At 43.4% G+C, this 14,923-nt stretch overlaps 1 protein-coding gene across 1 annotated transcript in view; it reads right to left on the minus strand.

The window, feature by feature from the left end:
- Positions 1-6,465, minus strand: part of GUCY1A2 (guanylate cyclase 1 soluble subunit alpha 2) — a 159,769-nt gene extending 153,304 nt beyond the window's left edge. The window contains exon 1 of the mRNA XM_032099297.1: positions 6,165-6,465. Within this exon, the coding sequence (XP_031955188.1) occupies positions 6,165-6,419 (255 nt within the window). The 5' untranslated portion in view covers positions 6,420-6,465. The remainder of the gene's footprint in view (positions 1-6,164) is intronic.
- Between the last annotated feature and the right edge of the window lie 8,458 nt (positions 6,466-14,923).

Raw genomic sequence — 14,923 nt, forward strand, 5'->3', positions numbered from 1 at the left:
AAACAGTTTCAAATGAAGGACATGGATGCTCATTTTGATGTAGCCATGAGGGCTCACTGCTTCCGAAGGGCATATATTAATGATCATGACATTCTCGTCTCCCTTACATCTTCCTCTATTTGCACCTGCACACTTTGGCCAGGGGAGAGGCAGAGAAATGCAAGGCAATTTAGATCAATTTTGTGGGATTACCACTGGTGCTGCCACGCTCTGCTCTGTCAGCCAGTGGGTCAGATCTGCCCGTGGGCAAGCCTATTCCCCAGCAGGGATATGCTCGCTGCTTCCAGGCAGCAAACATGTCTGCAACGTATGAATGTTTCCAAAACACTTTTTCTCCAAGCACTGCAGGGAAGTTAAGATTCTGCTGGGAACTGCACAAACATTAAGAAAGCCAGTACTACTATGATTGGTCTAAGCATTAGATGTCAAATACTCAAATTCACACTCAATAAAATTTCATCAAGGTCAATATAATGCTGCAGGCCCTCCGGTACAGATAATTTTTTTAATATTTTATTTGCTGAGGCTGAATTTTCTTTGCATCAGATGTTAAACTACTGAACAAGACAAACAACCAAAATCCACTGTGATGCTCATATTGATGACATTTTCCAGAATGTTCCTGTTTAAGACATCACAGCTCTATTTCAGGCTATGAAATAACAGATTGATTGACTACAGACTGCTTGTGTGACCTTCTGTATAAATGACTTTTGTCTCTGTTAAGTTGAAAGATACTCAGCAAAAGTCTGGGTTTATTATACTTTCAAAAAAAAAAATTCTGTTTGCCTGCTGAAATTAGGAATTAGAAGTTTCTCATAGAATGTGCCTTTCTTCACCATTTTCATGCTTCACACCCACATTCTTGAGAAGGATGTTACTCATGTAAAGCTCATCCAGCTTGAGCTACTAAGTGAATAAGCTCCTCACAGCACTGATACGGGTATCACTTGACATTACCTTATTTCATTCAGAAGGACAGGCAGAAGTCATTTCTACAACAGCAGAGCTTAGCTATACTCAGTGTGTTAATGTAAGTTATTACGAGCTCAGAATACTGGCGCAAATTTTTTCCAAAATCTCACAGAAAAATCAATTGGCTACCTCTCCTGCTAGTGGCAGCAACTTGTTAAAGGAACAGAAGTAAAAAGCTAGTAAAAGGAGTAGTATTCATGGAGACTAAGTGGTAGAGGTTTATAATGGAGTCACGTTTGATATAAGCTGCTACACTGCTACTTCTGTGCCAAAACCCCACCTCCGCTCACTGGAGGATTCACTTGCAATTAAGCAATTTGAAGTTACACTAGTTCTGTGACATAAGTAATAGCCTACACACTAACATAAATGACTTCCTTTATGTTCACTTTTCTCCCACTGTCAGGGAAAGGGCTGTATTCAAAAAGACAGTTCTTAAATTCAAACTATTTGGTGGCAGCCAGTAGCAACTTCCCGAATTAAACAGGAAAAAAGTGTTCTTACTTTAATGTGTTTTCAACTGGGCCTTTAAAGAATAGCAGAAATCATTCTAAATGAACAGAAAAGTACAACATAATTGATTTTCACGTAACAATTTTATAAGCAATACGTTACATCGGCCATTCAGAGAATAAAATCAAATGGAAGTTAGTCAGATTAATGCTGTAACTTGTGTTCCAGAAAGATCAGCGCAGTGCTTTGGGGTACACAATCTCCTCTGAATGCACGCCCAGTCACTTTCAGCTCCTTCAGGGATACTCTGTGCCTCTTAGATGGGAGCAGAGTATTTGACTTTTCAAATCAGTGACAAATTATGTTTTTCTGATTTTGATTCTATTTTCAGCCTGGTATTGGACACAAGTCAAGACAGAACTGGAGCAAATGTGAAAATTGCTGCAAGGAACTAGAATTCAGTAACATACTAAATTGCACTTTTAGAATCAAGCTATGTCAACTGGTGCTAGGACACCATTCCCATATAGCAGAGCTCTTAAGGGCAGAAAATATTACTTTGATAACATATAGCATATAGTATCATGTTCTCTACTTATAATTCATCAAAATTTATGGCTTTGTGGGTGTAAAATTCATCCTTTGAACTGGAACACAATAACAAAGCTGGAATCAAAAGGAGAATGTATCATTAAATTTGCTTGTGATGTGCATATAATTACCAAGTTATTTCTTAAAAACAAGGTCATAAATCAATGTCCCCATTAAGTTCCCAACATTTTATTATTTATCTCCAATAAACTGAGCTGAGCCCGGTGACAAGGGCAACTGTTTGTTTTGAGAGCAGCTGGATCTGGCTCCAGATTTCTCTGATCAGAGTGCATAACCAAAGACCATTTGACAGCGGTTCAGATGAAGAGGATAGAGGGACATCTGTGTTCTGTCAGGAACATGATTTAGGAACATGTTAGAATGGATAGGAACTGCCTTCACAATTACTCAGCTTTGTGGGAACATCACAGGGATCAAAGGCTGTGAGAGGGCAGAGACAGTCATGGGGCAATATGCAGGGAGAACTGTTGCCAGGATCTCATGAGCCGAAGGAGTCACAAGAGCTGTGTGCAAAGCCTGGGGTTTATGGCACTGGGCAGCTGAGTTTGGTCCCACCAACCATCACTTCACACTCAGGTGCTGAGCACGGCCCCCCGACCCTACAGGCCGTGCCTCCACCCTCCTGATGTCAGTGCACTTGGCTACACAGCAGACTGGTACTGAGGAGGCAGCAGGGCAGCAACTTGATGAGATGCTCAGTACTTGCACAGTTTGCTGAGTACGGCTGTGACAAAAGAGCTGCCTCTCCTCACATTGTTGCTGCTCTGCCTCCCTGCCTGGTGCACTCTGCTTCCCTAACCTTCCCCAGCACAGCCTACTCATGAATGCCAGCGGTGGGATATGGATGGAGGTCTCATCGCCACACACTTTTCCCCAAAATACACAGCTGTTTTGGTGGGACGGGAGCTCTATAATCCTCCTAGTTCCAGCTCTCAAAAAAGAGAGGGTTTGCAGTGAGCATGTTCCAGGTGAACAGTAGCAATCCTTCACCCATCCAGGCATGTCGGGAAAACATTTACAAACTCACAGGAACATAAAATGAACCCATGCTGATTGAGGATCAGGTCCCTACCTCCTCTAGTATAACTACTGCAGGAAAAAATCTCCAATAACCAATATAAGAGAAAAGTTGGAAAATCATGTGTGCTGGGAAGCGCTAGAAGCTGTTGTCTGGGAACAAGGAGAATAGGGTGGATTCAATGCTGCAACACAGCAAGGTTCACTTTTTAGTATTTTCCCCCAGTCCCACAAAAAGTAATGTTTGTGCAAAGTCACACTCAGCTAAAATTGAGACCAAGATTTCAAGTGATAAAAAATTCAGTAACTTATTTTAGCCGTATTTTAGTGTAATATATCTCAAATACTTCATTTCTGCATTTCATTCTATAGCATCTCTGACAATTGACAGTACAGCTGTACTCATGAACACATTGCTTAGAAGATACATTTCAAATACATTCTTGCACTACCACTCATAAGACACAGCCTGTTTGCACAGCCTTCTTGCTGCTCTGCCCTATGGACATCCCTCTTGGGTGTCCACCCCTCTTTTGCCCTTTGGATGCTCCTTCCTGCTCTATTCAAGGCTCTCCACATGCCCAGAGCAGCTCTCAGTAGCTTCTTCTACCATTGAGAACTCTCTGCATGGTACAGTAGTATTAAATACACACACAGAATTTTCGTCCATGAAAACACAAAATAATATTTTATTGCGTACTTCAAGCCTAGTCATTGGTGAAGGAAAGCACAAAAAACTACAGCTAAGTATAAACATCAGAAACCTATAGCATCCTTCAACTTTGAAAGTTGGGATGAGGACAAATAACTGCTGCATTCATGTTTGAAGAGAAAACATTAGACCTTGCAGGCTAGATATATAGCATATACATTTGTATGTACATAAATATGTTTATATACTTAACAGAGATCCCTATCTATAGTATTATGGAATAAAGATCTATCTACATCTATAAAAAACTATTAGAGCTTTTTCTTTAAAAAGAACATCTGTCAGTGCTCCTTTCAGACTTGCCTTCTAATTTAACCAACAACATGTACGAGTCCTATTAAATCAATTTTATAGGCAAAGTGGGGGTTTTTACTTCTAATTAAAGTTATTCCTGATTTATATCAGTAGATGTGAAAAAATAATCAGATCCAAAGTGTTAGACATATGGCAACTTGACTTGTTGCATGAAGGCATATACTCAGTGTCACAGAACTCAGTAATAAAGCACCAAATAACAAAGCATCTGAACAGTGGTTTCTCTGAGTTAAAAATAAAAAGGCAGGTGGCCTGGTTCTTTTCTTAAACCAGGACTAGGACAACAAGCCTTCTTTGACTTAATGACATTAATTTATGCCAAAATGTGTAAGATGGGAGTGAAGCTGTAGTTGCGATGCCAAGATAAAAGAGGAAATTTTAAGTAATGTGTATCACATTAAAATTTTAAAATAACCTATTTTTTTAGCAATGAGGGTTGCTATAATTACCTCCCAGGGAAACCACGATGTTTGGGACATCAAAACCAAATTAGATTAAATTTTTGCATTCTTAAACAAAATTTCTCTGAGAGCAGGGAGGAAAGAGGACTTGGATCTATCAGAGTTTTACTCGTCTTAATTCAAGGAATGTGTTTATTTCGAAAATGAATTCAACAACTTATCTGTAAAACTGTAATTCTCTTCTACAGCAACATAATACAGGAGGTAACAGTCAAAGCTTGGAAAACAAATACTAAGGTTATCTCAAAATACTGCACTGAACTACTTCTGAATACTTCAAATATTTTCGGTAACACATGCTCTAATTATACAATTGCATTACTATCAAATTAAATAGCTGGGGTTTTTTTTTAATATACTAAAACAAGACAGGTCACCCGAAATATCATCTATTAATATCAGTATTACAAGACCACATTCCCAGTGGAGAGGGAAAAAATCAATGGGAAAGAAAAGTCTTAACTGCAACTGGATGACTATTAGCTATTTAATGTACTAACTTCTCCCATTAAACAGCTTGTCTACTCCTGTCCAGCACTTAAATTCCAAAAAGAAAAGAGTATATTAAAACCAATGCAACCTGAGAGCTGATGGTGATGAGACTCGTAAGGAATTTCCAGAGCTGTCTAACAATATGAAAGAAGATGATCTGATGCCACAATAGCAGATACAGCTGTCCTGCAGATTAAGACTACTTGTTGCAAGTAATGTTTTATGCCTTAATACATTAAAGTATCTCAGAGACCAAACAAGCATTCAGTTGCAGCTGAAACTTTAGGAGGAAATTTTAGTGATGATCACAGATGTATGTATAGGAGCACAGCACAATCCTAACAGAAAGGCTGGAGAAAAACCTTCTATTTTACACTAATCTGTGAGAACTCCCGAGACACTGATTTCAGACTTACATAATTATACTAGCGTATATCATGGGCTTTACCCGAATTCACTCCTGATTTTAACAGCATACAGACAATAGGTCACTGACTCTCAACTACAGGTGTAGCTATCCGGACAACATTAAGTCGTGGATTTCAAAGACCACTTTAAAGAAACTGATCTGTCAGGAATGTCTGTGCATCCAGGAGACACAGGGAAATCTGTTGCTGAAATATTTCCCAACACATAGCCGGAACTTTGTTTTATGCTATACAGTACAGAGAAGCCCTACAAATGTACGAAGTTCATCTCCTCTCGATGTTGAAGGCACAGTGTGCACGCCACCCATCATACAGATGTAACTTTTTATATATTAAAAAAAAAAATATTGCCAGCACTAGCGATAAGCACTTTATGACTTTGTTTTCATTCAGAAAGGGACTCGGCAGAAATTGTAAACCCAGCCAAAGTGGCAGCTGCGCCTAAGCGTGACTCCCGACCCGATTTCCAGCACCGGGCTGCCGGGAGCCGTACTCCCGCAGGTTTGCGGGGCTGGCAGCCGGCAGCCAGCAGCCGGCGCGGGCACGCAGAGGCAGCGGGCTCCAGCGGCCCCGCGGGACCACCTGGGAGGGGGGCACGGGCACCGCCGCCTCCTCCCCGACAGGGACCCGACCCCACGAGGCAGCCGCGGGGCTCCGCCGGGCGCGGGCGGGGGCCGAGGCCGGGCGCGGGGCACTCACCGCGGGGGCCGTCAGGCGGCGGATGCTCTCGCCCAGCGAGTCCAGGTTGACCCGCCGGCGGCGCGGAGCGCGGCGCGCCCCGGAGCTGGCCGCGGCGGCGGCGGCGAAGGGGATGTCGGTGGGGCCGGGGGGGCTGCGGCTGCCGTTCCAGCAAAGGCGGGACAGGGGACACTCGCCTTCCTCCTCGGGGCTCGTCTCCGGGCAGTCCGAGCCCAGCGAGCTGAAGGACTCTGACGAGATCTTGCGGCGGGACATGGTGCCGCGGGCTCGGCGCGGGGCGGCGGCGGGCTCAGCGCGGGGCGGCGGGCAGCCGCGGCGGGCAGCGCCGAGCTGGGCGGGCGCGGGGGCGGCCGCCTCGCATGGCCGCGGGTGCCCCTGGGCGAGCGAGAGGCAGCGGCGGAGCCGCCGCGCCGGGGCCGGCGCAGACCGCGGCGCTCCCTCGCTCCGCGGCTCTCCGCGCCGGGCCGGGAGCGCGGGTGTCGCGCCGCGCCGCGCCGGGAGCCTTTAAAGAGGCGGCGGCAGCAACCGCGGTGCCTGCTGCCCTCCTCTGCCTCGGCCGCCCGCCCCGCTCTCCCCTCCCCCGGCTCCCTCGCTGCTCCGCGGGGATCACGTGTTGTTTGGAGCCCGTTCCCCCTCCTCCTCCTCCCTCCTCCCCCGCCCCGCTCGCCGCCTGACGCGCCCGTCCCCGCTCGCCGCGGCCGCCGCCGGCCCCGCTGCCCCGGGCTGGGGAGATGCCCCCACCGCCCCGCGGGGCGGGCCGAGGGCAGGGCCGGCGCGCAGCCCGAGCTCCCGCCGCTGCCGGCTGCGGGGAGGGCGGGAAGGGCGCTCCGCTCTGCGCCCGGCGCTTTGGAGCGGGGCTAAGGGGACGCGGGGAGGCGGCCCGGTACCTCCGCACGGCTCCTCGGGAAGCGGCGGTGACCGCGGGGGCACTGGGGACGATCCCGGGGCCCTCCCGGTGCTGCCGTCCCGGCCCTGCCGCCGCCGCCGCTAGTCCCGCCGCGGTGCTGGACAGCTCCCTGGCAGCTCCAGCGGCCAGGGAAGCCGGTCCGCGCTCCCTGCCAGCTCTCCCCGCCAGCGAACTTTTGAAATGACATTAGGGAAACTGAAGCTTAGGAAATTAATCGTTTTGAAAACTGGGAAGGCAGGATGCCGGCTATCAGCTTTCAGAAGCAAAAGTTGTGGTCTTTGTGCAAGCACTGCTCACGTTAGCACTGTAGGTCATGTCCAAAACAGCAAAGGAATTAAATCCATTCCCCTGCTACAGCCCTGGCAAGAGGAGAAAGGACTGGATTAGAGGACCCAAAGCAGACGAGCTTCGATCCCGGATGACATGCAACGTGTCTCCTTCCCAACTTTCCCTGCCCATGCTGTCAGTTTAAAGACACCTTGAGAGATGCATGCCAATAGTGATAACCCCATGTAGTTCTTCTCAGCAAAAATGCTCCAAGGAAATGTGATCTCAACTGAAGTGGTTCGTCCTACCATCAAGGAAGACAGCTTGTCATTACTTTCCCTTTGTTCAAACAAAACTTATTTTAAAAGGTAATGATTTTAAGATTAAGTTTCTACTCTACCTTTTTCCTGTATTATGACATGTTTTACAACCTTATCCTTTTAAATGTCTGAATGCAGCCTAAACAAGAACTCACTGAGGAAACTAGGGAGATTTCCACAGGTATGAAAGAGCTTTTGAGCATGGGCCCAGGCAGCACAAGCCAGTGTCTGCTCTCAGAGGGGGCATAGGTCTATGGTTAAGCATGATGCTTTTAATTGGGGCATGACAACCCTTGCCAGGACTGCTTTCAGTGTTGTCATCCCTGATTCTCTTGACTCATATAGTGTCTTTTTTTTTTTTTTTTTTTTTTTTAATAGAAATATAGATGAAGTCTGATGGTTGAAGCCTGTAGCTTGAAAGGATGTGTAGTAAAGCCAGAGTGTTCCATACTACCTTCTGTTGCCATATGAAGTATTACACTTCGGATGCACAGAATTTCATTTTGCAGTCCTGGTGATGCCCTCGGCAGCCCTAGAACATGAATCAGACATGACTTTACATGCAAGTAAATCACACATGAACCTCCAGATCTATTGTACTCCTCTGTGTTTCTTCCTTAAGTGATTAATGTTCATCAGTATCTGAGTGTAGGGAGGTGAAACAGTCACTCTGCCTTTTTTCTTCTTCCCTCCAAAGAAATCCTCATTTTCACAGATTCTTTGAGACCTGCTGAACAAGCCCTTGCTGGCCCTCAGGCCAAGCTCCCGCCATTGAGGGGACTCAGGAATTAAGGGGTCTGGAAGGTGCCCTTTGGTGCTAAACATCATCCCTAGCACAGGGTACTCTGTGATAAGATGTTAACGTTCTTCACATGCTCTAGTTTCCATTAAATTTACTTCCTTCTCATAGACCATTTCATACAGTCCTCGCTGAAGCAAACTACCACTGGTTTCCTGGCTGATGCAGTGACAGTGACAACTGGGTAAGATCCACATAGTTTAGCATGGAAAATGCAAATACATATTTATAAGTTCTAAACTGCTAAAATACCAAAGTGTCAACTGGTTCCATGTGCAGAACTTCAGCTGTAGGGTAAGCAACTTACTTGGAGGTAATTTGCATTTTATTCAGCACTAGGGAAAAGGGTTTGAACATGACAAAAATTACACTTTTTAGGTCTTCTGTTTCCTCTTTTTCTTGAAGTTTAAAGTAGCATTTCCCAATGCAACTTATTGGCAGCATTTGACACCAATGAGGGTGACTCAGTGCTTCTGAGTTACCCTTGCAGCTTTAAAAATTACTTTCCTCATGCTCCTCATGGCCATATTCCTTTTATTTCTATAATATAGTGATCCTAAAGTGGAAAGGAAAATTCTTTGCCTCAGTGACTTCCTGAGGTCAGGACTATTATAACCAAATGTACTTGTAAACCAAACCAACTCTTTTCAAGAATGTAAAAGACATTTTCCTTCAACATCTAGATAGTGAAGTTCACAACTCAGTAAAAATTGCCATTAGGTTTTTCAAGTATTCTTTTCTTCAGCTGAATCAGAGCTTTGAGTAAACCCAGACACAGTGTTGCTATGCATTGGCTAGTCTGATTAGATACAACCTTTAAAGCTTGTGAAAGTAAGCCTCATAACTGCCCGATCCAGTTACTAAAGATATCAGTAGTCTGCATACTGCAACTCTGTTTGGGATTCATGATGTGAAGTGCACAGAACCAGACAGAGGAACCAGCTGGAAAACTACCAAACACCATCATAAGTTGTCTCAAGCTAAATAGAAATGGACAGCAGAACATCCAAGATGATGCAGATCCTGGAGGTGAGTCTGATGAGCCAACAAGTCATTCAGTCCATAGTTAATTATTTCCATTTTATTTCTCCTGATCCAGACACAATCTTGGCAAAACCTGAATACCACAGGGGTTGCTTCATCTGACAGTCAAATGCTTTTGAGAGCCCGTAGACATGGGCATTTACAGCACATAAGAGAACAAAAGTTCTTCTTTTATACAAGTCTCATTAGCCCAAAAGAGTAGTTGGCATGTTATTGGATGAATAGCAGCATGTCTGTAAAATGGATAAGGTTCACTAAAGCTGTGACGTACTACAACAGAGTGCAATGTATGTGTCCCACATGTATTGCAGACACTTTAGAAAAAAATTGAGTACTTTTAATTCTTCTGCAATTTCTAATGCATAATTACTCTTCTCATTAGACAGCAGCTGAACATGATCCAGCTGTGCCCAGGTGGCCAAGAAGGCCAATGGCATCCTGGCCTGGATCAGCAGTGGTGTGGGCCAGCAGGACCAGGGCAGTGCCCGTCCCCCCGTACTCGGCACTGCTGAGGCCACAGCTCCAATCCTGTGTTCAGTTCTGGGCCCCTCACTGCCAGAAAGACATTGAGGGGCTGGAGCGTGTCCAGAGAAGGGCACCGGAGCTGGGGAAGGGTCTGGAGCACAAGTCCTGTGAGGAGCAGCTGAGGGAGCTGGGGGTGTTTAGCCTGGAGAAAAGGAGGCTCACAGGGGACCTAGAACTCTCTACAGCTGCCTGAAAGGAGGGTGTAGCCAGGTGGGGGTTGATCTCTTCTCCCAGGCTACAAGTGACAGGATAAGAGGACATAGCCTAAAGCTGTGCCAGTGGAGATCCAGGCTGGGCATCAGGAAGAATTTTTTGCACAGAAAGGGTGGTTAAGCATTGGATTGGGCTGCCCAGGGAACTGATGGATTCACCATCACTGAAAGTGTTTAAGAAAACTGGATGTGGCACTTAGTGCTGTGGTCTAGTTGACGGGGTGATGATCTGTCAAAGGTTGGACTTGATGATCTTAGAGGTCTTTTCCAACCTATATGATACTGTGACTCTGTGATCCTAAGGCAAATATTTTGAAAATTGCAAATGTTTTCTCATCTTTTATATATTTTTACATTTTTATCTTAGTGCTAATGAGCATAATTCACAATACTGAGTTCAGCCCTGACAGAAGATGCATGGTCTTTAATTTCCGTTATTTACAATCTGTTAGTTTATTGGTAATTATTCATGATTTTAATTTATTCGTTATTAACTATGCATTTCTCATCAGACATTATATGCTAGAGTTTTGATATTATTTTTATTCACAAATGCTGTTTTTCTGCAGCTCACACAGCCTTGGAAGATTAAAATAACAAAACCAACTTCATCATGGTGCGTTGCATTGTCCTATCTGCCCTCAGTGAGAAAATGTTGGTTGCAAATCTGCTGGAAGTATTTGAACTAATCCCACTTAGGCGTTAGTTGCACATATCACATATATCCCATATATAGTTCGTATCATTTCACCTATTACATTATATGGCTTTTCATAATAATCTTTTTTATAGTACTGCTGAACCTATAAGTACTTAATTTTCCTTTAATAAAAAAGATTGTTGTCGCGGGATCAATGTCTCCCACAGAGAAAGTAAACATCTGTTTTGCGAAGCATTTCTAAAGCAGCAGGAGACCGTTATCCTGTGACAACATTGTGTTACAATTACTTTATTGCAGTCAGGCAAAATGAATGATGTGTAGTGAATTTATTCTTTTTTCACTTTCTGCCAAACCTTCCTGTTCTTCATCCAATGACTTCCATCTGGAGTCGTGCCTGGAAGGATGGCTGGGGCATTCTGCCATTCGTCATTAATGATCTGTTCAATTACAGCTGGCTGAAAGAACAAATCAATTCTATATTTCAACTACTCAGAAATATAGTTTATGTGCAAGGTGCAGCAAATTCACATTGGTCTAAGTTGTTGTTCTAGTCATCAGGTTATGTTTGAGTCCATCCTGTTACAAGACATATTACTGAAGCAGTAATGAATCTATTTTACACTGCAAGATGAGCTATTGTGTAATGAAATCAGAAGAATCTGTGTCTTAATACTCATAAAATGTCTTTAATCTGTGACCCTCCGCACACTTTTAGGACTTTTGTTCTCGTGGATGAGAAAAGCAAACAAAGCACTGGTGACATACCACAAGACTCACACTGCCTAGCAGATCAATAGCAGAATCAGGAATTCCTTGTTGCCTAATCTAACTTCAAGCCAACTTTATTCAGGGTGAATTGGCTTGAAACATGAATGGACAGCCTCAGATCCATTTGTAAATTCAGGGATTTCACTATACTCTCTTGCCGAAATAGGGTCAAAACTAGATGTCAGGGCTGTGGAAAGAGCTATATTATATTGACATCATCACTATTTCACACACCAAAAAATAAAAAAGGTGAAGAAAAGCACTGATGGAGTGAGAAAAATAAGAATGCCCAAATAACAGTGCTTTGACTCAGATGATTAGGTAAAATTGAGATTTGAAAATCTCAGGGAGAAGTGATGGCATACAATTTAAGTAATTATCTAGAATGAACACTCGGCTAAACATTCAGACCTAAAAATTTATAAACTGCAAAAGAAAAACTGTAGCACATCACTCAAAATCTCTTGTTTCCATTCCACTTGCACAGAGAGGTAGATTTTGTGAATTCAGCACAGGGTGAGGTAAACTGAACCTCTTCTTGATCAGCATTTCTTCTGTGTTCTGAGTATTTTACCCTGAGGACACCAGGTAGCAGAGGCAACATAAATTCTGCCTCAGAGTTACCTATAAACCCCATCCAAATTCATTTAAAACACTAAAACAGGAAGATGCTGATGGGCATCTTATATGGTCTAGAGCCACCTCTCCCCAGCTGTCTTCGCAGCTTGGTCAAGCCACTATTTATAGAACAGCTCCCTATAGAAAACCAGTTTGTTTCCGTTCTTGCAAACATATTTATCCCAGAGATACTTCCTGCTATAAGCAGTTTTTTTGTAAGGACATCAATGTCATCAGCAAGTCTAATCCAAAAAAATGCAATGGTACGTACATACAAAATTAAATCCAATTTGCTTTCATAGCAGGGGTTCAAATAGATATGTTTTCCACACTTCTGAAGGAGCTCTATCCACTCTTCATACAACATGAGGATCCGAAATGCAAAGAACTGTAAGAGCTTCTTATATTCCAGACAGAGGCTGAATTAAACCAGGACTCTCAAATTTCCTGAGCTATCTGCTAGGACTGCCTTTTCTCCTGAGGAGAGGCAGAGTTGATGCTCATGAGGTAGGGTGCCCCTCTTGTCTCTCCCAGTACTCTGTCTTGCTTGTAGAAATTCCCTTTGGTGGTCTCTCACATGGTGCTCTCTAGGCAGCCCTGTGGTTCTCAGCAGCACCAGGAAAGCGTGTAGCAGCTCTGGAAGCAAAAGCAAGGAGTTAGCAGGCAAGTCCTGGAAAATAAGGGTAATCACAAAGTACTGACCAGGTTTGACTAGGTATGAACATGATCTATTGGAGCAGTCTTCCAAGGCAAGCAGTGCTGCACAGCATCTGGGAGGTGACCAGGCTGCAGCAGAGCTTGTGTAAGGAGGGCTTTCTGGAGCAGCTCACCAGGACGTGGCTGGGAGCAGGACAGTGGGTTCTACCAAAGGAGGCCAAGCCAGTGCACATGGCACAGAGTGCTGTACTGCAGCTTCTTTTGTCTTCTCTGAGCAAGCTGATCCTTTCCACAAATATTACACACTTTTGTTACATTTTGTCACTTCACAAACTGACACCTTCCACCAGATGTTTTCCAATTTAAAGTTCCAAGATGTAAATCATTGCCACCAATGTACCTTAGCAACTGGTCTAAGATTAATTCACACTGATATCTTGTCTGATTAGATTACCTTTTTCTATTTTATCTTAATGACAGAAAATCCCACAGTAACTTACCCAGACTTGTTGAAAAGTGAAACTTTGTATCATATAAGGAGTGGGAACAGTTCCTCTTGGAAGCTTCTTTGAATTCTTTAATTGTCTGTAAAGACTAATTCTCATGAAGCCCAAAAAGGAATCAAGAGGTTTTACTTTTCTATAGTTTTAGCAACAGGAGAGAGAGAAAAAGAACATGCTTATACCTATAGATGTAGATGATAAGAAACCATCAAGATACTGCCTGAGCAAATAAAAATTATCTACCATATCTACCTACAGGATATTATTCACGAACACTGAGTCAGCCAAAATGCTGTCCAAATGAAAGATCCTATTGAGCATCTAGATAAAATCTACTGTAATAAAATCTACTCTATTTCACCAAGAGATAGCAAATGATCTTGTTGTGAAAGCAACTTCTTCAAGCAATAAAATTCAATGTACATGGCTACTCACCATGACTGTCCCAGCCTCTTTCATCACACGTATCTTCAACATGAACTTCAGTCTGTCTCAGCCTAGTAGTGCATAGCAGTTTTATGTACTTAACAATATTCAGAACCCTTTCCAGATGTTCAACTATCTAATCTGCTGGTAATTGTGGATACTTGTGTAAAAACATTCCTAATATTCTAGAGAAATATTTCAAAGCATTGCAAAATACGGTGACTTAAGTTTTAGCACCAGATCAGAATCCACTTTTCTGTTCCTTCCATTCTTCTCTTGTACCTTTCGTCCTTGAAGATTTAATTGATCTCTTAACCTCCTCATTCTTCACTTTCACTTGGCTCCTTAGAGCAAGGCTATAGGCAAATATAAAGTTAAATTATTTTCCTGTCAAATTAGTTCCTGTCACTGTGTTTTGGTGAAGGAACACAACTTTCAAATATGAGTGCTTCTGCTACTCAGCACTGTTGCTCTTGCTGATGTTACTCAGCATCAGGATACCACAATTTCCTATTCCACAGCTTCTTGTGCCCTTTGCAAAACAGACAGTCGGTTCCCAGAGGAATGTTTCTATGCAAAGATTACTGTGAATACTAATAGGGAAGCTTTGCACTAAGAGTTATTAAATAAATGTATTTTGTAATGGTGCCATAACTAGAAGCAAATATATATCTATATGAGTAATTTCAGCTTCAGAATCTTGAGTTGGAACCTTGCTAAATTGTTCTGCTGAGGAGTGGGAGGAAATGAACAAACAAAAAAGGAAAATATAGGAAAAAAGACCAATCCTTTTCTCTATGGAAGACTCCTAATGGATTCTCAAGTTCTCTTTTGTATCAAAATATTTTATGCAAAAAGGTAGACTACTGTGAGGGAGTCACACACCTGGTGGGGGGTTGCAATATACTTGTCATAACATTAATATTTCACTTTTGCAGCATGTTTCATTCCAAACTTCTCAAGGTGATTTGCAAGCAATTATAAAGCAAATATTTGTAATGTGAATAAGCTTGAATAAGCTGAATGGTTTCAGTAGGGAGTTGAGAGCAGTG

This window comes from Corvus moneduloides, chromosome 2 (assembly GCF_009650955.1).
Source record: "Corvus moneduloides isolate bCorMon1 chromosome 2, bCorMon1.pri, whole genome shotgun sequence".
NCBI classification, from domain to species: domain Eukaryota; kingdom Metazoa; phylum Chordata; class Aves; order Passeriformes; family Corvidae; genus Corvus; species Corvus moneduloides.